Source organism: Scylla paramamosain, chromosome 32 (genome assembly GCF_035594125.1).
Source record: "Scylla paramamosain isolate STU-SP2022 chromosome 32, ASM3559412v1, whole genome shotgun sequence".
Classification (NCBI taxonomy): domain Eukaryota; kingdom Metazoa; phylum Arthropoda; class Malacostraca; order Decapoda; family Portunidae; genus Scylla; species Scylla paramamosain.
In genome coordinates, this window is record NC_087182.1 from 6,251,255 (window position 1) to 6,278,828 (window position 27,574).

At 44.4% G+C, this 27,574-nt stretch overlaps 1 protein-coding gene across 7 annotated transcripts in view; it reads left to right on the plus strand.

The window, feature by feature from the left end:
• LOC135089148 (klarsicht protein-like) overlaps positions 1-27,574 on the plus strand; it is a 321,886-nt gene that overhangs the window by 95,107 nt on the left and 199,205 nt on the right. For 5 of the 7 annotated variants that reach the window (XM_063984433.1, XM_063984434.1, XM_063984436.1 and 2 more), the window contains exons 2-8: positions 1,466-2,007; positions 7,440-8,074; positions 8,677-8,833; positions 23,214-23,352; positions 23,650-23,841; positions 24,357-24,555; positions 25,591-25,721. In XM_063984433.1, the coding sequence (XP_063840503.1) occupies positions 1,466-2,007; positions 7,440-8,074; positions 8,677-8,833; positions 23,214-23,352; positions 23,650-23,841; positions 24,357-24,555; positions 25,591-25,721 (1,995 nt within the window). Of the gene's footprint in view, positions 1-1,465; positions 2,008-7,439; positions 8,075-8,676; positions 8,834-18,011; positions 18,169-21,806; positions 21,848-23,213; positions 23,353-23,649; positions 23,842-24,356; positions 24,556-25,590; positions 25,722-27,574 lie in introns of those variants that run through there. The other 2 variants (XM_063984442.1, XM_063984443.1) reach the window with 2 other exon arrangements.

Consider the following 27,574-nt stretch of genomic DNA (forward strand, 5'->3'; position numbering starts at 1 on the left):
GACTTGTACCAACCTCTGCCTTGATTAATTAAGATGTAGGTATATCTAGGTGACCTCCATTGACCCCCACAACACTGCCGCCTCAGGTCAGCACGCCTCGCCACACACCAACGCACTGACTGATGCTGACAAACATTGGGCTCCCAGACTGGCGCCTCACTGTATTAACATAACATAATGAGTTCGTGGGGGATTAGGTGTAGACGGAAGACTTACTCACTGTACAGCAAATGCGGATTAGTTAGGTTAGGTTAGGTTAGGTTAGGTTAGGTTAGGGTCGTTCGTCTGCCAGTACTTACCTTGACGGGATTCTGGAAGCCCTGGAGGTAAATGTGTACTTTTTCTTTTTCTTCTACTTTTTTTTTTTGATGGGGAGACGGAAGGAGGAAATAGTTGCGTTTTCTTAACCTACTCCATACTGCGTAGTTTTCAGACTTCGTGAAATCACTATTGGTGGCCAGAATAGTTATTGTTGTAGTGGATGAGTAACTATGGACATATTTTTAGTTTTGTTTCTATAGGGAGACGAGAAAAGGAAATAGTTGTGGTTTCTTAAATTAATACCACGCAGTTTCCAGACTTTGAATTACTGTTGGTGGTCAGAATAATTACTGTTCTACTGGATGAGTTTGTACATTTTTATAGAGAGACGAAAAAAGGAAATAATTGTGTTTTCTTAATTGAACACCACAGAGTTTCCAGACTTCATGTTGTACTGGATGAGTAGCAAGTTGCGTCGTGTGTTGCTGGTGGCGGTGTGGTTGAGGGAGTGTGGCCACCAAGATAACAGGAACCAAACACGGAGCGCATGAAGGAAAACAGCTGTTCGTGTGTGTGTGTGTGTGTGTGTGTGTGTGTGTGTGTGTGTGTGTGTGTGTGTGTAGCCCGCGGCAGGGAGAGTTGCATCCTCGTATTTCGTCGTATTCATGTGTTCACCACCACCACCACCACCACCACCACCACCACCACCACCACCACCACCATCACAAAATGCTCGTGCACCGCTTCGAAGGCTTCCCCTACGCCACGCTCCGGTCCTTTCATCTTCATTATTTCCATTCCTCCCCGACAAAGGTGGTGTGTGCAGGATTTATAGCTTCGTGAGGCCACACACCCGTGACTCGCCTCGCCAGTGTTCCCCGAGTGAGGCTGTCTCGCTTCTCTCGTGCCTGTTTTCTCCCTGTCTCACTTTCATTCCGCACGTGTTGCCTCGCCAGTGAATACAGCTGAAGGAGATGGATGTATTATTTGCGCATTGACATGTTAGTTGACCAATGGATAGAGTGACGGTCTTGGGAACTCTGAGTGTGGGACGCCAGGGTTTAAATTCCACACGAAACTTTAAAAAAAAAAAAAATAGATAATGTCCTGATAAAAAAAATCACATTATTATTTATATTCATAACTCATTAGCTAATAACGACCCTTTTATGTTGTTTTCTGACGGTGATTCTTTCTGTTGCAGCATGGTGAGGATGCAGGAGTGAGCCCCAGGGCGCGCTCCCCCAGCAAACACCGCAGCCCCGCCACCGCCACCCGTGGGAGCGCCAGGTCCCCCCACCCCCTTGGGCGGACCTGTCCCCAGTCCCACCACCCCCGCCATGTCTCCCCGGCAGTAGTGAGGCCCACGCAGAGCCCTCACCACCACTCCCCAGCCCCAAGCAGTAATCTTTCCCCCAAGAAACTTCCTAAGCCCTTCCCCTTTAACAAACTCCTCCCCGACGTCCTCCGCTCCCTTGGACGTCTCACTCCAAGATCACCGCGGCGCAACTCCCCCGCGCCCACCATCAAGGTACCTCAGCTGCCCAGGCTGAGAGAGAACGTTCACAGACTTCCTGTGGACCTCCGTCTGCTCCTGAAGGACTCCCTACAGCTTCTGCAGCAGCGGAAGGCATTGATACAATTCACAGGAACCCCAGAGAAGGATGGCCCCGAGACAGTGCTAGATCAAGAAGCACAGGGAACGCCAGAACTCAAGGACGAGGTGCTGGACAGAAGCAGCATCAGGTAAGCACACCACACACACCCACCCACGTCACTCACTCCGCATCTGCCACCTGGCGGCTCAAGGTACTCGTATCAGAGGGTCATCAGGGAGCCTCGTGGTGTGTGGGATGCGTGGGAGGACGAGAAATTCGACTCTAGCAACAACTAAAGGATGGGAAGCTACGGGCCGGTGGTGCCTGCTCTCAAGGACGATTCGGGAATGAATGAGTTTTTTTGTGGGCGGGTGAGGCGAAGCTCGAATGTGCAGCCAGGAAGTGTTCAGTAATACAACTGTTTGCGGTTTTATTGTAACAAAAACAAAAAACAAAACAGGTAACAAATATGATTTGAAGTCAAGTGGGTCGAATATTCAATAACATCAATGTCACTAAATAAGAGTTATGAAGAGTTATGAAGAAAAGCACGTGGTGGCAATGTGTGTTTGAGTTGATGTGACGCACGTAAGGGAAGGGTGAGTGACGGGGAGGAGGGATGAGGAGGCAGCCGGTGGGGAATCACCAGGCAGGGCGTGCGGTGCGTGGCGTGGCGGGCGTCACCTCTGCAGCGGCCGTCTGGTGCTGCCTGTGGTTCCCGGTGCCCACACAACTGGAAACACAACTTCCTTATTACTCTGGAATTTCTCTTTCCCACGACGCGAATCATAGTGGCTCCTTTTACTTTTTAACAGGAGCAGAGCAGCTTTCTTTTATTTAATCCGTTTGTAAGGGACGCAGTAAGTATAAGTTAAAATTCATGAGTTTTGCAAGAAGATGCTGTGAGTGGCCGCGGTGCAGCACAGCGGGCGGTGCTCGTGGAACGTGCCTGAGCCCCGCCTGTGTTCACTGGTGCTGACAGCTGCCTCCCACTGCACACACACACACACACACACACACACACACACACACACACACACACACACACACACACACACACACACACACACACACACAGATGACCGCCATCTTGATACGCCATCCGGTGCTCCGTGTAAGGGGGCTGGGAACCGCTGAGTCGCGCCGCGTTCCAGGGTCCGGCAGCTGCAGAAGTGCGGGTTTAATAGTCACGGGACTCGGCGCCGAGACGCGTCGCCGGGAGCTTAACGGCGGATAATGTCTTGCTCTTTTAAAACCGCTTGACCCCTCACTAAGCTCCCCACAGGATCAGGAGGGGACGCGGAAGGGGGTGACGATGCTCATTAACACCATTAGGAGAAAGAACGCATTGGGGCAACGAACTGACGAGAAACTAAGCTATTCATCTCTGCTTTGCTCCGCTTTCATGATGGGAAGAAACAGAAGCGTGAATGGTGGGTAGTCTGGCGTGCTGCAGGCGGCGGGGCAGCCCTTCCAGACCTGCCCTTCCAGCTACTCCAGCAGCCACCGCCCCGGGCCGCTCTGACTCATGCACTGCGACTTTTTTGTCCGTAATGAGGAAAGGGTTTTGCCGCACGTTTGCTCTGGCGGCGGGGATGAGAGAGAGAGAGAGAGAGAGAGAGAGAGAGAGAGAGAGAGAGAGAGAGAGAGAGAGAGAGAGAGAGAGAGAGAGAGATTCAGATTCAGATTCAGATTCAGATTCAGATTCTTTATTATTCCATGAGACATGGTTATTCTTACAGATTGGTTAACATAGGTAGTCATGTTTAATATATAATAGCAAATAAAATACACACACACACACACACACACACACACACACACACACACACACACACACACACACACAGAGAGAGAGAGAGAGAGAGAGAGAGAGAGAGAGAGAGAGAGAGAGAGAGAGAGAGAGAGAGAGAGAGAGAGGCGTATTGACTGTCACGCTTCTTGGAGAGATGGGTCAATGCTTCGAGCGAAAACACCAAAAATAATAATAATAGCAACACTTCTCCATTTACATAACGGAAAATTTATAATTGATTCCCATTAGGGCAACGTGAGTCGATTAAATAATAGATACTACTCAGGTTATTTAAAGATCCAGACATTTAAATCATAACTTACTGTACCTGCTGGATTGTACTTGAAACCCACACCTCCCACACCTGCTAATTTGGAGGAAGACTCACGCTGAACAGGTAAATAAGAAGAAGCGTGCGTGGGTTGCAGTGTTGGGGTGGTGGCGGTGAGGAGAAGGGGAGGAGGGGAGGAGAACCTGTAGGACCGGTCAGGTGTGTGTGTGTGTGTGTGTGTGTGTGTGTGTGTGTGTGTGTGTGTGTGTGTGTGTGTGTGTGTGTGTGTGTGTGTGTGTGTGTGCGTGCGCGCGCGCCTCAAGGTAACGCTTGGATCCCCCTCGGCTTCCTCCATGCTTTCTTCCCTTCTTCCTTCCCTCCCTTCTTCCTTTCTCTTTCCCTTCCGTCCTTCCCTTCATGTTGTTATCCATTCTTCCCTCTATTCTCTCCTTTTTTTTATATCCTTTCATTTTCCTTTAATTTTTCATTTTATTATGTTTTCCTTTCTTGTTTTGTTTTATCTTTCTTTCCCCTCTCCTCTTTGTTCTCGTTCGCTTCCTCAGCTTTGCTTCCTCGTGCTGCTTCCTTCATTCCTGCGCTTTCGTTTCCTTGGCTTCCTCCGAGTCTTGCTTATTCGTCCACTTCCTCTTCTCTTTCGCGTCAGGGGGAGCAAACGTGGAGGCAAATAATAGCTCTTGGTGAATGTGCGGTTTCAGAAAAAAAAGTGGAGAAGAATACCAAGAAACACGTGTATTTTGAGAGTATAAGTAATATCCTGAATAGTTTATGTAATCAGAGAGAGAGAGAGAGAGAGAGAGAGAGAGAGAGAGAGAGAGAGAGAGAGAGAGAGAGAGAGAGAGAGAGAGAGAGAGAGAGCGCACCACTGACGGGTCTCCAATAAGCAAAAGCCCGCGTCAGCCACTTTGTTGACAAATAATAATCAACAACAGAGAGAGAGAGAGAGAGAGAGAGAGAGAGAGAGAGAGAGAGAGAGAGAGAGAGAGAGAGAGAGAGAGAGAGAGAGAGAGAGAGAGAGAGAGAGAGAGAGAGAGAGAGAGAGAGAGAGAGAGATAATGTGTGTGTGTGTGTGTGTGTGTGTGTGTGTGTGTGTGTGTGTGTGTGTGTGTGTGTGTGTGTGTGTGTGTGTGTTAGTTCCATGCATGAAACGCGCCTGTCGCACTGGAGGCAAAATGACACACACACACACACACACACGTCAATCTCCTCAACCAATTCTATTATAAAGTAACCTTGGTTTTTTTCGTGTTTTTTTTTTTTTTCTGCCGATATCCTCCTCCCTTGACTGTTCCCTTTGTACCACCGAGGGGCGCCGCGCCTCGCCCCGCCCCGCGCCGTGAGGAAAGCAGGAAGTGCGCATCTAAGAACGTCAGCGGAACGAAGTACCCTCCCTGAGTAGCTACGTAATACTGGAGCTTCTCGCTGCAAGTTTACCTTCGTAGCGCAGTACGAAGTAGAGTCCAGAGATTGGTGTATTGACTGCCTCAGTTCCTGGAGAGATGCGTCAATGCTTCGAGCGAAAACATCAAATATAATAACACCATCTCTTCTCCATTTCCATAACGGTAAAATTCTTATAATCGATTCCCATTAGAGCAACGTAAGTCGATTGAATAATAAACATTACTAAAGTTATGCTCCAGACACGCAGACCATAAGACACGTGCCGGGTTGTGCTTGAAACACATTTACGTAAGAGCACAAGGGACGCTGAAGGAAGCCATCAGGCCTACACGTGAAGCACACTTGGCTGTGTTCACGTATCATCCTTATCCATGAATTTAAAGCCTCCTAATGAGTTGGCACTAACAATTTCTCTTGTACTTATCTTTTAGGGAGTGGCGTGTTGGACGGAATTGAATCTCCTTTTTATACCCTTGGCTAGACTTATTAACTGTTAAAAAGTAATATTTCTCGATCATTCAGTAATTACAAGTGATTATAATCTAAACATCAGTTTATATATTAGTCTTCACGCTGCTTGATTTCATTCCACACTAAACTACCACTGAATGGACTTCACTTTTTCCCTCTTTCTTTTTTCTTTTCTTTTTTCTTTTTCTGTTTTTGTTGCACCCGTGCCAGACTCTTTAATGCTTCAAAAACTATAGGATCATATATATAAAATAGGCTGTCTTTTTGTTTTTATGGTTGATGGTTTCAAAACATGTACGAGTTCCATTTTGTCCTTCCTGTTTAATGCCGAAGATGAAGTACTTTCTGTTATTTCATTGTACTTACAGTCAAAAAACCATAATGTCAGATGTATAAACTAGACTTTCCTTTTGTTTCTATGGCTATTCATGTTCAAATAATCCATATCTTATTGTTTTTGTCTCAATTTCTATACCAAGGAATAACAAGGTATTTTCTATTAGTTATTTTCACTCACTTTCATAATAGATCTCGTGGAGCACAGCCTCTACAACTCTTCAGGCTAACTATGTTCTCCTGGCTGCTCTTTGCTATCACCGCCACCATCTCCAACTCATTTTACGTATTAGTGCTTCATCTGCGAGCCTGAATACCTTATGACTCGCCCATCTGGTCTTTCTTATTTCATATTCATAGCCTTTGTTCTCCCATCATCTCATCAAAGGATTCTCCGTCCATTCGTTCCAGTCCTCCTGCGGCTTTTAAATAGGATTATTCTCTCTCTCTCTCTCTCTCTCTCTCTCTCTCTCTCTCTCTCTCTCTCTCTCTCTCTCTCTCTCTCTCTCTCAACATTTATTTCTGCACTTTTGTTTTATCTAATCATCTTTATAATGCTCTTCATAGTGCGTGTTTTTTTTTTATATCTTAATTCACTTTATCTTCATTGGCGCTATTTTTGTGTTCCATTATCACTTAATCCCACCACTCGCCGGCCTTTTTATTGCTCTTTTTCCGTCACTTCCTTTCGTCTCCGCCTCTCAGTCACTCTGGCGCCAGTGTGACAATGGTCCGTATTCTGAAACGCTTTGCTCTCTCATCACGACTGTTTTCAAAGACCACAGAGATGATTAGCCGAGTTCTCAACAGTGTTTCTCTTGATGATATAGGAATCTTGTTAATCTGTCACTAGAAGCGTAAAAATATCCTTAAAAATCTGTGTAACTTTAAATAGTGTGTGGCATCCGCCAACACCCTTCACGTATTAGGAAACAAGAAAATACAGTAAAAAAAAAAAAAAAAAAAAAATGAAAAAAAAAAAAACATGTGATTTTTCGCTTCCCCAAAAATCTAAGCAGAAGTGAACATTTTACGTATAAGGAATATCGAGTGTGTTTTGTTTATGCTAATGCTACTGCTGGTGAAAATAAGAAAAGTAGTAGCAGTAGTAGTAGTAGTTGTTGTAATCTATATTTATATACCAAGTCTGCTATTCCATATGGGGTGGCCCAGACAAAGCACCACATAATTGTAATAATACTAGCACTAATAGTAGTAGTAGTAGTAGTAGTAGTAATAGTAATAATAATAGTAATAATACTAACAAACAACCCCTTCATTTCAGCGCTCCCCTTCTGAGGACGCGGCACGGCAGTATTACCAGTGACTACTTCAGTGACTCCGGTGAGCCCTCCCTTTCCCCCTCGCTCATCAAGGACCACGAATTCGTCCTGCATCTCGATCTGGTAGATGAAGAATCCCAGAGCTCCAGGACGCCAAGCAGAGCCCCATCCAGAGTCGCGGTCCACAGCCAGGATGAAGAACACGAAGCGGACTTGCCTTTGGAAGAGTTCCCCCCAAACCCTGACCGTTTTCTTAAAGTTTTAGTCCCGCTTGCTGGAGAAAATGGAGCCTCTGTAGAGGAAGGGGAACTTATCTGTAATCCCCAAGCCAATTTGAGTGCCAAACAGGACTTCCCTAACCTAGTACCTGAGACTAGATTATGTTCTTCGAAGTCGCCTTTTGGGTTTAGTTCCTCTCCTCTGCACATTTCCTTAGCACATCAGCACATTCACGGCCTCCGCAGCACGCCCCCTTCACCTCCCCCACCCACTGCCCCACCCCTCACATCTCACGGTGCCAAAGCCTGCCGCGGGGAAACTCCTGCGGCGCCATGGCATCCCTTTTGTGAATCCCTGAACACTTCTACAGGCAAACTAGTTGACGACGTACGCATCACCGCAATGGACAACGATAAAGGTGAGGATGATGAGACTGAGCTGTGTTTACGTGTTTAAGAGTCACGAACTGAAATTTTAAGAAGAAAAGAGGACATGATCTACTAAACTTATGCAAGGTTAGGTATCGACATGCTAGCAGTTTCCTCATTATAACCTAGAACGTAACTAATCGCAAACTGAACTTTTAAGGCGAAAGGAACACATAAACTACGTAAACTAACGTAATTGGTTAGATATACAAATACCACCGTGGTACAGTGGTACCGCGCGCGCTTTTGCGGCCAAGTGGTCATCAGGCGCTTGGGTTCGAATCCTGGTTACGGTCCAAGGGTAGGAAGGGCATCCACTCGGGGTAACCGTTCCCAAATGCCAAATCCAAAGTCCTTCATTAGGAGGCACCGTCTCAGCCCAGACAGACTAAGGAAACTAGAAAAAAAAATTGCAATCATGTTCATTATAACCTTGTATGTTCTTATGTGTTCCTTGTAAACCTGAGAAAAACAACAGATCACGTTATACAATGCTAGATATACAATTTTTACCATTTCTTCAGTATAACCGTATATTTTTGTATCCCTCCCATTTCTGAGTCTCACCCATTGTCTCTGTTCTCTCCCCCAGGCTGCAGCAGCAATTGCGGCGGTGTAGGAGGGCTGGGTCCCCTGAGCTTCTCGCTGTCCTCGCTCTCGGGGTCGTCTAGTCCCGTGCTAGATCAAGTCAGCCCCGCGAGGACGGCCGCAGAGCTACACACCAACTCCCTCAACCGCCGCAAGACTAAGTGAGTGTGTGGGGTTGTGTTTCATGGTACCTCTTCTTCTTCTTCTTTTTCTTTTACGTCGTCTTTTTTTTCGTGGTTTTCTTCCTCCTCCTCTTCTTCTTCTTCTTCTTCTTCTTCTTCTTCTTCTTCTTCTTCTTCTTCTTCTTCTTCTTCTTCTTCTTCTTCTTTTTCCTTCGTGGTCTTTGTTGTTGTTGTTGTTGTTGTTGTTGTTCCTCTTTTTCTTTTTCTTGTTCTTGTTTCTTGTTCTTGTTCTTATTCTTGTTCCTCCTCCTCCTCCTCCTCCTCCTCCTCCTCCTCCCCCCTATTTCCCTCTTGCATCCTACACATTCCAGCGCCTAGTAATTGTCAGAGGATGCTGCACAGTGTCGCGGCGCTGTTAAGTCTCCCAGATACTTGTTTATTTTGTCCTTACGGGCTAAGAAAACAGCAGGTGCTCGAGGAATCCGTCAAGAACTAAGTAAGAGGGAAATCGTTCATCAAAATGTGAGGAAAACTGATACATTACACAACACGCGATGTTTTTTCTTGTTTTTTTGTTTGTTTTTTTGCTTCCCTGGGCGTGAGTAGTGCTTCCCTCCCCCACGTGGCTCCGGGTGGTGCTGCTACCCCCTCCCCCTCCCTCTCCCCTTTCCTCTCTTCCCTTCCCTCTCCACTCCCCTCCCTCCATATGGCGCAATGTTGGCGCCATGCTGGCCGTGGCGCCGCGTACGCTCAACTCACTTCATTGCTTTTAGCCACACTCGCCACACTCAGCCACACTCGCCACACTCAGCCACACTCGCTACACTCAGCCACACTCGCCACACTCGTCACACTCGCAACGCTCACCTCCGCCTCACAATTCTCGGTCGGTTGGCAACGTTTTTGTAGCCGCGTGATGACCACACCTCGCCGTTTAGGTTGTGTTTACGGAACCCTCAAGATTGACCAATGCATGACTGTCTCAAGGTGCGCGGGGCGGTGGGAAAGGCAAACAGAGACCCAAAGGTGCCCGAGGAGAGGCGCATCCCCGAGCCACTGAACAAAGGAAGCCACCAAGGCCGTGACTCTTTGCCGCCGCCAAATTCTGTCTGAGCAAGAGGTGGCTAAGCGTGTGAGGCGTTGCTGCTGTGAGTCAAGTATGCCACCCAGGGGAGGAAGTTAGGATACCAGGTGGCTGTTCGGTTGTGCGGTAATGTGAACAAGAACCGTCTCTCAGTGACTCATAGGGAACAGTATGGGGAAAACAACGCAACGCACTTATATGAAAAGGCGACAGCGTACAGTATACATGACGATATTAATTTTAAAGCAATCATAGTGTTTATATTAAGTTGTAGTAATAACGTTTTTTATTGACTTAGAGAGCAATATGACGAGAACAACGCAGTACATTTGCATAAAAAAAGTGGAAACATACAATATACTACACAATATGAAATCCAAAGCGATCATAGTGTTTTTTTATTAAGTAATATTAACAAGAGCTGTTTTTCATTGACTCAGGGAACGATATCAGAGAAGAATAAATAAAAAAATAAATGCAATCCAGTTACATCAAGAGGCGGAAACGTTCATTATACTTCACAATATAGAATAACGTCATCACAGTATTTATAATAAGCAATGTTAACAAGAACGTTTTCCAGTGACTCACAGGGAACACCGTCAGGAAAACAACGCAGTGCAGTTATCTCAAAAGGCGGAAACGTGCATTATACTTAACGATATAAAATAAAATGTCATCACAGTGTTTCTCTCTCGCACGTAACATTACCGGAAAAGTTCTTAACGGTATTATTTTCTAGTGGCACATGACCGTGTGATAGAAGGGAAAACGTTCGGCGTCCTTGGGTTAGTAATATTAGGCGCCACTGGAAAAAGTGAAAGGCAAAAGGCAAAGGAATGTAATGCGGGTGAAGGATAAGTGTGGGAGGAACGTGAGGGATCCTACGCAGCAGTGGCCACAAGGGACAGCGTCAGGATTGTATAGGCTAACACTGTGGGCTGAATCCTTATAACTGGTATGATGGTTCTTTATTGATATTTAGTGTACCTAGAGTATTTCCTGCACCGACACGCACAAAGGAGAGATAATTCAGTATTAAATTTGTTCTTTAAAAAGCTACATAAATTATTAAGAGACTAAGTACAAATCTATGGTGATCTTTTGTCAACATGTAGGGCTCTGCGGAATATAGTTTGCGCAGACACAAAGAAGAGATAATTTAATGTTGATTTTTTTATTACAACACTTTTTAAGAGACAAATAGAAAAGTGTATGATGGTCCTTTATTAATATGTATAGTACTAGAAGGTGTTGCTCGGACACACAAACACAGAGAAGGGAGAAATTTAATGGTGTTTTGTTTTTTAAAGCTACAACACTTTAAGAAACTAGAAGAAAAGTATATGATGGCCCTTTATTGACATGAAGAGTACTAGAATGTATTGCTCGGACATAAACACAAAGAAGAAAAAATTTAGTGTTGTTTTTATCGTGGCCAACAGAACTTGTATTTGAGAGACTGTAGAAGTCTTAAAAGTCCTTGCTGATTGTTGGAAGAAATTGTGTCATTGGAAGAGTTTGGCATGGGGGGTCCAGCAACACAGGGGCACATCATTCCACGCAGCCGTCCTGGTGTTGTCTTTTGCATCACCGCCACTCTTCCAGGAATTGTATCACGTCTATTTTTCTAAGAACTCGCACGTATTTACTTCCTGTCTCGCCTTGACGCCTTGACATGCAGCCCGCAGCCCCTGTCAGTGAGGGAAGGCTGGCAGGGATGCGTGACTTTCATCTCCGCTTTATCACTTTATCTCCCTTCCTTGCACTGGGTATGATGATGATGGTGATGAGGCGAGGGTTCCAGTGGAGATATCTCAGCAGGACGAAGGTGGGCGTGACGTGAGGAGGATCAATGTCTCTGCATTATGAAGTGGTGACCTTCCTTTCTCCTTCCCTCCTTGCTCCCTCCCTGTAATCTCACCCCCGTCCCTCCGCCACGTCTCGTCTACTGTCGCGACACCGCCGTAGCGCGACAGTAATTTCCTCTGCTCTTAATTAAATGGAAATCGGTGATTCTACGTTCAGATTTGCCAGGAAGGATGTGTTGGCTGATATTTCATTGCAGTTTGTGGAAGAAGCCGTCGAGTAAAATTCAATTAATGTTTCGATATTAGTCTCCTGGAGCATTGCAGGTCTTTAAAGGAAACGATGGGGAGGAATAGGAAGTGTGAGGGATATTGGGGCAGGAGAAGCGATGTGTGTTCTCTTTGAGTGTTGACGCATAACTGAGCCTGGACCACTGCCTGCTGCGTTGGCCGTCCCTTCCTGGGTCTGCCTCAGCCTGCGTTAAGGAAGGAATTCGCTTCACCTTCTCGGGTAATATATCATGTATGCGCATGACGAATTTCTCCCGTTACGTTCTTAGTTCAGGTCCGCCAAGACGTATCATGGTCTGAAAATTTATATCAGTTGCTTGGTGTTACATAAAGTGAATCCCAGCCATCCTCGGAGCTCCAGATGTCTCAACGTTATGTAGCGCAAGGATTGGATTCAGGCGAGCTGATCTGATGTATTATTACGTTGATTAATAACCACTTTTGAGTTATTTCGCACACGTGGCTAGGTGGACTAGATATAAACAATTAGTGGTACCAGCAGACAGGTCCTAGATTTGTGAGTGCAGTGGTGTTTGCTTTAGAGTATGTCTCCGCTGCGTGGTGAGCCGCTGAGGGGGCGAGGATGGCAGGTGGAGTGAAGGGAGGCAGTGGTGATGTGGCGAAATGATAGACTGAGGTGGATGTTGCTTGACACTCAACCTTGTATTCGTAAACGCTTTGGCTTCTCTTAAGGTCTGTTTTCAAAGGCCACAGGGATGATTAGCAGGGTTGTCATGATGTTTTTTCCTCTAGGTGACGCATAATCCATGCTTAATTATCACTAGAACTTTAAAAAACATCCTTGAAAAATCCAATAACCTAAGAACATAAGAAAATGAGAGAAGTTGCAAGAAGCCATCAGATTTACACGTGGCATTCCCTCTGTGAAACATACCTACCTGTTTCCATATATCATCCCATCCATAAATTTGCCTAATCTTTTTAAGCTCCCTAATGACTCAGCACCAACAATCTGATCATTGAGTCCATTCCCTTCATCTTCCACTGTTTGAGAAATAATTCCTTCCTATCTCCTCGAAACTAAATTTTCCACTGGAGCTTGTTAAAAGTAGCCGAAGTAAGACACTTAAGCGTTTAAGAATAAGGACATTATAGTCAACTGGAGAAATGTGGACAGGAAAGGCGGTGCAGGGGAGAACAGGAGAGAATAGGAGAGTTACGTGTGCATGACAGTGGCGCCGCGATGGAGCAGCGGGAAGGCATCACATCTTAGCCATAGGATCATCTGGAGCACCCTAAGAATCACACAAGTCTGGCACATCATCCCTTCATGTATCCAGCTCCCCTTCAAGCAAAGCCACATCGTCATGCACTGCGTCTGGAGGTGACAGGGCGACGTACGATAGTTTGGACGGTGGGGTGAATAACGGAGGGCGGTGAGTCTCCGGGCTGGCTGAAGGTGGCGCCGCAGCCGGGAGCCGATCAGTATTAGTCACGCCAAGAGCGGGTGTGTATGTGTGTTGGCATTTGGGTCATGCTGGGAATGTTGTGCTGTCAGTGGTTCTTATGTCCTGCGGTGCTCTAGTGCTGTGTTCATGTGTCTGTGGTGTGTTCACTTTCCCTGAATTGTGACGTGAAGAATAGAAAGAGAGAGAGAACAAGAAAAAATGTTATTCTCTATCTTGGAGGTTATTTGAAAGCGAACTGGTGAAAGACATCTCATGACCACCTCCATTACCGCTGTGACACACTACGTATATATTAAAAAAAGAAGAATAACATAAAAATACATTCTGACAGTGGCGCATTTCATGAAACTTTCACAACTTGCTTAGATTAACACAGCGCGCAGGAACGAGAGACACGTGTATGCAAGTAACGATGTGTGTGTGTGTGTATGTGTGTGTGTCCACGTAGAGGGGCGAATGTTGCCGATGTCCCACGTAAGTGTGTTGAAAGGCGAGGGAGTGACGAGAACACGAGGACGCGAGACCGTGAACAGCAAGGCCGCTGGTGGTGCGAGGAGCGATTGTGTGGCGCCTGATGAATGGATGGATTGCAAAATGTAACATCGAGAAAAAGAAATCTCGCAGAAGAAGGAAGAAACTCCGAAGGTTTGAGGCTAAATATAATTAAGCCTTAAAGAGAAGCAGGAAGACAGAGTGGAGTGGCTGAGGCAAACACTAAACACTAAACACTAGACATACCAAAGGGGTGATGGTGGAACAGCCAGGTGGAGGTAGAGGCAGTGGAGCGCGTTGTACGGTACCTGTATTTTCCAGAACCCGCAATCCACCTCGCTTAGTATTACGTAGCCAGACTCTCAGACTCTCCTTCGCTCCACCGCCAGTGTTCTTGAGCTGAGCGGAATGCCTCGTCTCTTACTCACGCGGGGAATTTGTATAAGCAGTGCGGTTGTTTATTGAAATTAATGAGGCTTACTACCGGCAGCCGTTCCCACCCTCTCCATTTGTTACTCTCCCGCACATCTGGATTCCTTTGGCGTGGAAATACTCTCCTTGAGGGACTGATAACCTGCATTCATCATGGAGATAACAACCTAACCTATTACTTTGGTAGATAAATTTCGATGATGTGATGTTCTCGAGATAACATGATTTTATTAATTGTGGACATAACATGGATTCTATTGTGGACTGATTTTGGAGATAAAGATTATTTAGAGATAACAGAGGCTCAGTTTGGAGGTGAGAGTCTTGAGTTAAGGTACGTCTTGATCTTGTGTCCCTTGCGAGGCTGCGGCGGCTGGAACACTGCTATTGATATTCGTGTTGAGAGACTGTTGCAGTGGTGATGATGGAAGTGAGGGCTGGTGTAGAGATGCTGACAGTTATGAGGTCTTAGTGACGCTGTGACGGTGGCTGGAAAGCTTACTAATATACTTTTGTTGCAAGAGTGGTGCAGGGGTTGTTAGAAGTGGAAATAGCTGAGATGCATGGTGGCAGTGGTGGTGGTAGTGGTGGTGGTGGCGGTGGTGGTGGTGGCGGTGGTGGTGGTGGCGGTGGTGTCGTGATAATCATAACTCTAAACCGATATACTGCAGTGACCGGTGACACTCCTGCGAAGTTGTGATGCAGTGATGATCATAGGCATGGATTACTGTAGTGGTGAGAGCGAGGGCGTGAGGCAGTGATCATATATAATACACTTGAACTGCTTTGATGCGAGGCAGTGGTGCAGTGAAAGTCGCCGCCAGTGTAAGTCAGTGTTACGGGAAGTGTAATATTTTTTTTCTTTACTTTTTTTTTGTTTTTTTAAGTCAGAATGGTTGCGGTGATTCACGTTTTTTGTTGACGTGAAAGGGAGGCCGAGCAAGTACTAAAAAAAAGAACAAATAAAAAACTCCACTTGAAACTTAACATGGATTTCTGAAAGGGATGGGGTGAGTTAGTGTTATCAGGCACTATTTTCACTCTTATTACTGTTATAGTCTGCAAGTCTGAAGTGAGAGGCAGCTGTACAGACGTGATCAGAACGTCAGTAACTATCTTCATCCGCGCTGTGCTTTGTGTTTTCTTTCGATCAGAAGTCCTTTAATTTGCCGAAAATCTCACAAAGCCAGTCTGTAGTGGATCCCAAACAGATGAAAGGACTGATGATAAAGAGAGAACTACAAAACACAGTGGAAGTGAATGTCGTATATTGAACTTCTGACCATGACTGTACTTCTGTTCATTCTGTCGTGCAAGCGTCTCGTTCACCTCTCGGAAAGTGGCTGGGAGAAAGAGCATGAAGGAAAATACAGTGAGTCGTGAAAGTGATTTGTCACCTTCAAGACAACACGGAGTCAAGACCAGTAATCCTGCCGTGGGTTCAAAGTGACGTGACGCAGCGTGACGGATATGTCGTAGAAAAGTTTTAAGTTTTCAACGTCACGCCCTCGCTTCTTAATGATTCACTTCTGTCACGTGAGCTGCCATTCCATTTCGTGATTGGCTTTTTGATGCGTCACATAGGCACGCTTGTAAAGATCTAGGAGTGATTTGTCGGTCATTTGTAGTTAGGGTTTGATATGTTAGTATTCCATTTCGTGATTGACTTTATAATGCATCGTTTAGATACGTTTTTAGAAATCCAGGAGTGATGAAGCGGTCACTCGTTAGGGATTGGTTTGTGGTGGTGGTCCATATCACGATGAGTTTGTAAGGCGTCGGTTAGACACGTTTTCAGAGATCTAGGAGGGACTATTCTATTTGGTCACTCCTGTTAGGATCCGGTTTATGTGATTATAAGAGAAATCCCCTCGTGGCGGTGACCCTGCAGGAGGCTGAAGGTGAAAGGATCGAAACAGACACGCAGCGTCACTCTCCTTTACTTTCCGTGCCTGTGTTCACCATCCATACAGTCACTAGTCATACAGCCATACCATACAGTCACTAGTCTATGGTAAAGCTTCCATATTTATACAATTCTGAGTAAAAAAAAGGGGGGGCGAGCATCACTAGTATTTTGTGGTATTTCCCAGAATTCTCAGGCGGGATTATGTACGTTTGTCTGACCATTGTGCGCCGCCCTGTAATTTCGTTCCCAGCGAGAGCGGAAGGAAAACAAGACAGTTGACCCCGTGCCACTGGAGAAGACTGATCTCCATTCTTGTCTGCACTGCTGGGTTTTCGCAAATCTCCGTCTCTGGATATGGCTTAGAAACAACTATTATGTATAGAGAAGCGAAGGGAATGTAAGAAAGCTCTCGTATGTGGATTAAATTACTAGGTTTGTGCAAGTTTTATGGTTAAATGTAGCTTAGAAGTGGCGGATTTGCAAAGAGAATTTACGATAAGGAAGAAGGTTTTAGACTAAATTATCATGGTTTTACAAGTCACGTGGCTGAAGGCAGCGCAGGAAAAGTGGGGGATCTGCATAAGGAAGCGAAGGGAATAGAGGAAGCTTTCGCATGAGTGGAGAGGCGGTGGAAAGTTGCCTGGCCAGCTGTCGCGTGCCGGGCTTGCTTGGCGCTAGTCTCTGGTCACGCCACCTGCCGGGCTGCTGACTCTGATGGTGATGCTGACGAGAATAGCACGTTTTTAGTCAGATGGAATAAACTAGGGGTATTATATGACCGTGTGTGTGTTTGTGTGTGTGTGTGTGTGTGTGTGTGTGTGTGTGTGTGTGTGTGTGTGTGTGTGTGTGTGTGTGTGTGTGTGTCCCTCAGTCGCCACGCATCGTACTGTCTACTTGACCTTTACTCGCTGTGATCTTTTGGAGTCAAGACTAAACTAGGTCATGATGTGCAGGTCAGTTCGATAATCAATATCTGAAGCACCGCCATCAGCATTAATGGTTAAAGGGGGCCTATCTGTAGTTAATTAAAGACTATGTATACGTCACTGGCAGGTGTTGGTGTCAGGTGTGAGTGTTGGGAAGCATTCGTCAGTTCGTCACAAGAGATAGGGAGGTTAGATATCAATTATTTAATGTCCAAGGTTTGCTCTCTGTCCTTAAAATTCAGATAGCAAAGTACAGAATGATATGTGACATCAATGACTTTCCCACCCTATAATCTTATCGGGTACACACTAGTCACGTTACACACACGCGTGCACACATAAACACACCCCCAGACACACACACTTCAAAGTTTCTCTGTGGTAGAAATGAAAGTAGGGAAGCCAATCTGTGCGGGTGCCCGATCGATCCCCTCAAAGATGCTGAGTTAAGGCGCGTCCTCAAGATTATAACTTTCATATTGTAAAGCCAACAGAGCAGTCAGATGATTGCGAAAGGCCTGCAGCTCACCACCACCACCACCACCATCACCACCACCACCACGGCCACCACTTATACACTTCGATATTCCTGTGTCATTCGCTTTGTTTTGTGACCCGCTTGTGATATGCAGTGACTTGTAAATGTCCGCTACCAGCCCTGCGTGCTGCCGTCCATCTGTGTGTTACGGGAGTCGTCACTGGTCGTCGTCACTTAGTCGTAGCCAGCGGTCGTGCACTCCCCGTCTGGTTCTCAGGAGTGGTCAGGTGTGGGTGAGCGTAAGCCGTAATCTGCGGTGAGGGATGAGGCTTCGTGTGTCTCAGTGATTGGTCATTTCCCAGGCAAACATGAACTGAAGTCGCACTGCTCGTTATTTGTTGCGAATAACTTGTCAAGATGTGGCATGATCACTGCTGCTGGAGGAGGCTGGCCGAGCACCTCATTCCGGAGCTGCTGGAGAAGGTCCTGCAGCTCATCGTGCACTACATGATCCTCACCTGTCTGTGAGTATCGCCCGCCTGCCGCCGCGACACACACCTTGGATTTCTCCGACTTCTCCCGTCCTCACTAACACCCCATTTTTCCTTGTCTTTCTTTTTCCTTTTTTTCCTTGTCTTTTCTTTGTCATGTACAAGTGATTAACATTTTTTATTAACATTTTTTTATTACCTTTTAGCATAGGTTTTCAGCAGTTGGACTGACGCCGGCGGCGCCTTTACTAAAGCAACAGTCAGGTGAAGCAATCCATCACACCATATGAATTTGTCGGAGTTGCATAATTCATAACGAAAACCAGCACATCACATGCATAGGTTATGGCTTAGCAATGAGTTATTGCTCATCACAAAAAATGTGAAGTAAAAGTAATGTTCTCAGCGCGACACCTTGCCATTATTAACCAGTAAGTTCCGGGAAAATCTTGACGTCAGCGGCAGTGTGTGGCGTCATTGTTTATCGAAACTCACGGCGCCTGACCTTGGCTTGCAAAAAACACCTTTCGTGATGACCAGCCGTGTCTCCACTCTGGATTGGGCGATAACCTTTACTGTTTGCCAAGAACTCTCGTCAACGTCTCGTGTTCGGCAACACGTTCATGTTGTGTAGCGCTGGTGTTAAACTTTAACGAGCCAGTTAGTTTAAACTTGCAAGGGTCGTGTCCAGGATATGAGCAACAACTATTGAACTCTTTGTCGGTGAGGCCCTAAAGGTGCTCCTGCTGTCACGTGCTGCTCCTCTGAAGGCACCTTGGCACTTGACAGCGTTCTGTAGATCATGCGTGCGAATCTAGAGCGTCCTCAAATCTAGAGCGTCCTTGTGTGCCTTGGTGTGGGGAGTTTAGAAAGTACAGTCATGGTCAGAAGTTGTTTTCACACTTTCTTCTACTGCATTTTGTATTTTCCTCAATCTGTAATCCTTTAATCTACTGACAGTTATACAAAATTAGATTACTGACAGGTTACAAGCAAATCAGATGACGTAAAACTGAGTGGAAAAAAAAAAAAAAAAAATATATATATATATATATATATATAGCGGAAATGAGTGCGTAAATTAACGTAACAGTAACCGTGATTATACAATGAATATCAACTCATGGAAAGTTAAAGCGTCATTGAGCTGTGAAGAGGAAATGCAGTAGGAAATACTCAAGGATCCACTTAAACTCATGACCAGCAATTCACACCAACAGTTAGAATAAGATGAGAGTCTATAACATTCGTCAGATCAGGAAGTAAGAGCCAGCAAGAATGTGCCTTTAAGTCTCCACATACTGATGAATAGCAGTTTACATTACAGCATCAGTCGGAATAAGATAAGAGTCCAATTTACACAAACAGTTGGAATAAGATGAAAGTCTATATTTTTTTTTTGTCAGATCAGGAAGAGAAAGGCGGTAAGAATCTCAGATACCTTTAAGTCTTCACAAACAATATACAATACACCAGCAGGTAGAACAAGATGAAGGTTAGGTAAGATGTTGATGCTGAAGACGCTCACTGATGTAGAAATTCAGGTTAGATTTAAATTAAAAGGCAAAATATGTGGGTAAAAAAGAATATAAAACTTTTAATAAAACAGTAAAGACTAGTAAATATCAATCAAGTCTTCGCAAACTGATGAATATACAGGTAGAATAAGATAAGACTCCAATCCTCACCACCAGTTGGAATAAAAGAGGAGTCCATAATTTGTCAGATCAGGAAGAGAAAGCCAGCAAGAATCTTATGTGCTTAAGTCTTCCTTCTCGTTAATTTCGTATTCTGGTCCGTGATTACAGTAAACACAACAGTCCGCGCGGCGCCAGAAGCTCGCTCCAGTTACAGTTTTCACAGCACACAGTCTACACAGTCTTCGTGGGTTTACATTCTTTCCCAGATTCTTTTTTCAGTTTATTTACCGCGTGGCATTGTTCCTGCTGCCTTCATCCGCTCCGGTGTGTGACGCAAGAGGGACTTTCTGTTTGTCCAGCTACCAGAGAGAGAGAGAGAGAGAGAGAGAGAGAGAGAGAGAGAGAGAGAGAGAGAGAGAGAGAGAGAGAGAGAGAGAGAGAGAGAGAGAGGAGGGTTGCGTTGCAGTCTTTTTGGTTGGTTGGTGGTGGTGGTGGTGGTGGTGGTGGTAGCAGTAGTAGCAGTAGCAGTAGCAGTAGCAGTAGCAGTAGTGTTAATCTCGCTGCACTGGAGAGCAAAAGCTGCCCGCCATGTGCTTTATAAATGCACTGCTGTGTGAAGACCAAGTGCTCATGTTTACATTATTTTTTAAGCTATATTGTCGAGTTTGTGAGGGAGAGTGTGGAGAAAGATTCAGGTTTGAAGGTTAGGTAAGATGGTGATGTTGAAGAAGCTCGCTGGTGTAGAAATTCAGGTTAGGTTTTAATCAAAAGACAAAATATGTGGGTTAAAAGAATATGAATTTTGATTGAAGAGTAAAGAATAATAAATATCAACCACGAAACAAAACATGTAGCCAAAAAAAAAAAAGATATTTTCGATTCAAAGAAGAGTATAGTTAATGATAATTTAATGCATAACCAGGACCATATGGCATTACGTTACAATGAAGGGAAAAGTAAATATCAATTGACATCATCATAATTAACGGATGGACGTATCTTTGATTATATATTGGGATAGAAAACATTACAGGGACTGTCACGTGTAGGCTGCGTGGCTTCTTGCAGCTTCCCTTACGTTATGAAACTTGTTACAGTGGCTTTGGAAATCCTGAGTGTCCATTATCTGCTGAAGAGAGATATTGAAACCGATAACGCAACACAAGGTGATCTATACAGAAAGCCAGAGGCTGATCGTAGAGTGAAGGCTGCCAGCACGCACTGGATGGTGTGTTAGATGTCTGGACTCATGGAAGGACAGCCAGGAACAAAGGCAGCGTGAGATTAAGTAATTACATCCTTGCGCTGTTCGTCAGTGACCTTGGCAGTGGTTTGTTTATGTTCTTTCCGCCATACCAACTTCACGTTTCTCTTCAGCCCTTCATCCTCCTCCTCCTCCTCCTCCTCTACTGCTACTATCATCGACTTCCCAATCTACAGAAGGATTGAAAGCTGTTATTGAAAGCCTCAAAGTAATGACGAGTACGAAACAGACAGTGGAGGAAGGCGAATGGAGTTTGTTGGTTAGCATCACGGCCTTCTGTGGCGGATCTGGCTGAGAGTGAGTGATAATTGTGGCGGAGGGAAAACGCTGGCTGCGACTCGGTGATTGCAGGGGAAAGTATGGACTGCACGTGACTATGAATGAGATGAGTGAGTTTGGGGCAGTATGGCGCTTGACTGGACGGGTGGCTGGCCAGATTGTGTGGCTACTTCGTGACTGAGAAGCTGTATTAGGCAAGGTTTGGTTATTTTTTTGATGAGAGAGAGAGAGAGAGAGAGAGAGAGAGAGAGAGAGAGAGAGAGAGAGAGTCTTGGTGTCATAACTTAGATTATTATGTGGGCTCATGTGGGGAATGTAAGAGCGAGAAAGTTGATACATTGTGGTAGGACAAAAGGAGTGGGGTTTCATTGAGGTAGTAGTCATCTCTTCCTCTTCCTTCTCTTCCTATTCTTCCTCCTCGTCCTCCATTTCCCGCCAAAAGAAGGGCGCATGCGCGGTCGATGGCTATGTAAACAAATCATTTCAATCCATCGCGGGCTGGCATGGGACTCACATCATCCATTTGGAGGTCAGGAGGTTTTTAACTAATGTTACATATAGTTTAGAAACACTCCTTTACTCATCATTCTTACATGTATTTTTTTGCACATTAGGTTGGTGGTTTAGAAATTAAGAAGGCCAAATTGAAGTGTTCGATTTTCTCTCAATCGGCAGCTCCAGAGACACTGATTAGGAGAATGCTTTACCTAATGTGATTGCTGTATTGAATAAATTACTCGTTGTGCATATTCACCTACTTATCTCAGCCGTTTTATTGCGGCACCAAAAACTAAATTGATCAGTCAGTTCTATCTAAGTATGTATAACTGATGCCCTCCCCAAGAACTCCTTTAGGGATTCCACAGGGCAGCAGGTAACCACCTCAGGAGACAGGAGCTTGTTCTTGAGTGATTGTAGCCACAGGAAGTATAGATAACCGGATTTTATCTATTTATATACCAGGTTCAGATACCCCAAGGGAGGTAGCTGAGAGATTTCATACAGGGACTGCCCTGTGTAGGGTTGGTGGCTTATTGCAGCTTCCTTTATTTTCTTATATTCTTAATGTTGTTAGGGCAAGTCTCGCCTCATCATATTAGTACCAGTACAGAGGAGAGGATTCAAAGTCTCCTCTCTTCCTTTTAGTTTACAATACACAAAGAATTCCTCCAAAGTGACTGCATTATGAGGCCAAGCTGTCCCTCCTGCCACAGTGCTTTATGCTGTGGTTACATCAGCAGCAACCAGTGTTCAGTGACTGGCTGGACTAAGACCTCGGAATGCATCTTGAGTCAATTATGTCTTTGTGTGTCATGCTAAAGTACCATTCCATCCTGTGTGCTGCAGTGAAAAGAGAAACTTGAGAGTAGCAGCATTCCAGGTGTCATTAGTCCAGGCAGCAGCCGTGGCATTCAGGACACTGGCAAGGGAGTAATGACGAGACTGCTCAACTTGATCTTGAGGTGGACAATGGGAGACTTGCTGGCAAATGAGGATTCCCTTCATGTCAGAGAAAGAGAAGATTTTAGTAATGACTCCCTGTGCAATGCTATAACCATTTTGTTTGATTGAATACAGGCCAGTACAAGTATATTAGGTGTAAGGACTGAATAGTGAAGGAGGTCTCAGTTAATTCCATGTACACTTGTATATTATCTTTCTTTTATTTACTTTATCCTGAATCTTTTGAATGTTTTATGATCATATTGTCACCTGAAACTAGTTGACTAATTTTACCTGCAATATCAGAAGTAAGGATCCAGTATTAAATGTTGAGTAGTGAATGGAATGTTTTCACCAACTCTTCTGCAATTCTGTAATCATCACCATAATTTCCATAACACTTAAGTGCTGCAGAGTTTTGGCAAAGTTCTGACCACGTCTTTTCTCCACAGACGGTGCAATGACCGCGAGGAAGCCCGGAGGTCTTGGGGTCCCGCAGACAAGGAGGAGGGCAACAGGGACTTCTGGGCCTCCATCCAGGAACCATACAACTACATAATGGGCAGCAATCTCATCCCGGACTCATACCAGGTAACAAAACCTTCTCAAAAACTCTGTAATAGAAAGTAGCCTTCACTGATTTTTATTTGCATGTATTTGGAGGTTTATCAAAATGGACATGGCTGACTTAGCTACCATGTGATTATAACTTAATTTGTAGAGATTCTAATAAATGCTGTAATAGATTAAGTTATACTTTGTTTTATATATCTTGGTCCTTATGAGTCTTTCTGAGATGCTAATATACATAGTTCAGAATTAAATGCTCATGAATTTAACTGAGGAAATTCATCATTATCCACAGTAATTATTGACATATTTCCTCAGGTTGGTGAGACAGCAGAAGCCCCGTCATCAGGAGAGTTTGAGCTGTGCTGGGACAGCGGAGACGTGTCACCACCCTACGTCTGGAGTTTTTCCGAGTTTCTTGATCAGTACAATGAACTGTATGAGTGGCTTATTCAAGTTCAGTTGAAGCTTTACTCCCATTCCAACCCACCAGATAAAGCAGCAAGAATGGTACGAGTCTTGTGTTTAAGTGCCATACAGATTGTTATTGTTCTTTCTTTTCATTTAGACAAAATGTGTATGGATGTTTTGTGTAAGGTCATCATATGCTAGTCAACTTTGCAACATACACCATACTAATTCATGAAGTATTTGTTGACTTTATTTCAGTTTAATCCTTTCAGTGCGATATGAAATAGTTAACACTGCCAAAAGTAATGCATGAAATGTTTATAAACATCTGCAAGAAGGAAGGGGATTAAAAAGAATAGATTTTACAATTTCAACCCAGTTTAAAGATTGAGATGACTATAGAAAAAATGAAAATGTCTCAGAGTGATTAGCAATTAAGGAAAGGTTTACCAAATAGCAGTCAAAGGATTAATGTACATTACAAATACCAAAACCTAATCAGTTCACTTATTGAAGAGGTAAAGTTTTATTCACCTCACTTGCATTGTCCATTGTTTGTGTATTTAAATACCATCACCCAGCGTGTTGTTGCTTCATGTCACTGTCTTCCCCAGGCTCAGCAGGAGGAGCTGCGTCGACGCACTTACCGCCGCAAGCTATTTGTGGAGCAGGGGGAACGGGTGGCCCAGAGATACCCGGGATCCTCCGAGGAGATCAGCTGGCGGGTGAATTACCTGAACAATAAGTGGGACCAGCTTGAGAGCAACCTCACTCCTGCCAAGGGCCGCAACCAAGAGGTGGAAGTGGAACTAGGTAAGGCTTGTGCTTATTTGAGTGGGTTTTGATTTAGTGTAGTGAGTTTGTATGAAATCTCACAAAATTTAAACATTATTCTTCAAAATGGGAAAGTTTTACAAGTTTTAGTCATATTTCTTTTCTGTTTTCTATCTGGTTTCAACATAATGTTGATGAATAAGGTGTTGCATTTTGGAAGACATTGTAATTTTAGAGAGAAAATTTTAAAAAGGTTTTGATCTGTGACAGGGACTGTTTGATATAGACTTAGTTTTGGAATATCATGGCTTGGTTAATGTAGTTGATATGGTGACAACAAAAGCTACTTTATTTCTGTGGATTGGCTTTGTTGTTAAATTTACTAAAAATACCACATCTCACTTCAGTCAGGAATTTGTGTCATGCAGCTGTGTGATCTGCTAGTTTTCTAAGTGCAGAATCACTTGAGTCTCAACAATCAAGCCATCATCAAGCCAAGACTGCTCATGGGCTCCCTTTTGGAAACCATGTTTAGTTTCAGTGCATTAATGTCACTTGCCTGCATGCAAAAGGTCAATGGGGCTCATTTTACTGAAGGTGGCCTTGTAGCTGAGGTATTGATTTTGATCACAAAAAAAAGATGTCTTTGATACTTAAATACATAGGCATACCGTTCTGTTAAAGTGAATTAATTTGCCATACAATAAAGATGACTGAGTTAGCAGACATTGCATTGGATTTAGTGTTTTTAGGATAATGCAGTCTTTAGAATTATTACTTACATTCGAAGTATAAATACTCATGCAAAATATTTTCTCTCAACACAGTGACATCACCAAATATATTGAATACTTGACCACAGTTACACTTACAATCATTTCCTTGTCACAGTCTTTAGGAGTGAAAGGACTAGACTTCAGCAACCACACTGTGTGATTGTCACTCTTGTAGCATACTTAAACTTTAAAGTTATAGAGGAAGTGTGAACTCACAGCTACCTGAATTGATAGTTCCATAAACTCTTCATTCAGGGAGAAGAGTTTGATGATTGAATAACATTCTTGTCTCTGCCAGATCTTGCACACGAGGAGGGCATCTTACGGCGCTGGCTGAGTGACATGGAGGACCAGATTCAGCCCCTGACGTGCCGCCTTCCCCGAGGCTCCTCACTGCTCACCCTTCAGGACCGCTACAAGGACAATCAGGTGAGTGACTCCTGCATGACACTGCCTCTAGTCACACCAACATGAGCATCAGAGATAGTTTTTAAGATTTTCCTTTCCTTTCCTTTTGTTGGGAGAACTTTATATTTTGTGTCTGTGTTCCACCCGCTAGAAGGTGAATTAAAATACATGAAATAGTTTCAGGGCACACCAGACAGTGACATTTAGCCACCTCACTGATATTGAGGAAAGGCTTCGTACATTTGCTGGGGATCAGAATCAGAATCAGCATCAGAATATTCCTGTCTGTATTTGTTAAAGGCAGCAACTGCACTGAATTCTGATGAGACTTGCTTCTGTTTTGTTCACTTGTAGATTTCTCATGAAGCATAGATAACTTTTTCATTCAGTCACAGTGCTGTTGCTTAAGTTTTTACTGTCTTTATTTAAACTGCAGTTGAGGTTGAGACCATTACTCACCATAGCCTTCTGTTCTTGTACTGAGAATCTTGCTGACATGTTCCATATTAGTATTTTATGCATTAACAGATTTCTTGTTTCCAATAACTGTGTATCCGTGAGTGTAAGTTTACAGTCATTGTCTTTATTGTTTATCAAATATTTGGCATGGTTGATGGATGACCACGGTTAACTTTATAAGTGAATACTCCTTACTGGCTTTTGAGCAGCACGTGGATGGCACTTTTTTTATTTATAATTTACTTCCTGTTAAGTGTCATGCATCAAGATCTTTTCAGCAGAGATTCATGTTATGTTGAACATGACTAAATGATAATTACTTTGTTTTGTAAGTGCATCAGTGTCCTTTCGATGTGCAGAAACAATATAGTAGTCAAGTCATAGATGATGAAAATGGAACCTTATATGTTGAGTGAAGTTGTGTTTGTTAGCATTTCTCAACGCATGGAGGGAGACGGCTTGGCTTCACTTCAGACATTACAACTAGTGCATTTCCATGTGACTTGAAGGCATAACTCTCGGCAGGATACAACTTTGAGTAGACCTCTTCCATCCCCCAAGTCCCTCAGCTGTAGTGCACCTTGCCATTCATTGCTGCTGTGCCTCCAGAAGCCCTTGGTTATTTTCATTATTAAACTTGACGAAATATCCCCTTCAAAAATTTTTTGAGAAATGTAGTGTCTTCAGTATAAAGGATTTCAAATAATTGACTGTCATACCCATACTGTATTTGGGTTCCATCTCCTTATGACATCACACACACACACACACACACACACACACACACACACACACACACACACACACACACACACACACACACACACACACACACACACACACACACACACACACACACACACACACACACACACACACACACACACACACACACACACACACACACACACACCACACACACACACACACACACACACACACACACACACACACACACACACACACACACACACACACACACACACACACACACACACACACACACACACACACACACACACACACACACACACACACACACACACACACACACACACACACACACACACACACACACACACACACACACACACACACACACACACACACACACACACACACACACACACACACACACACACACACACACACACACACACACACACACACACCACACACACACACACACACACACACACACACACACACACACACACACACACACACACCACACACACACACACACACACACACACACCACACACACACACACACACACACACACACACACACACACACACACACACACACACACACACACACACACACACACACACACACACACACACACACACACACACACACACACACACACACACACACACACACACACACACACACACACACACACACAC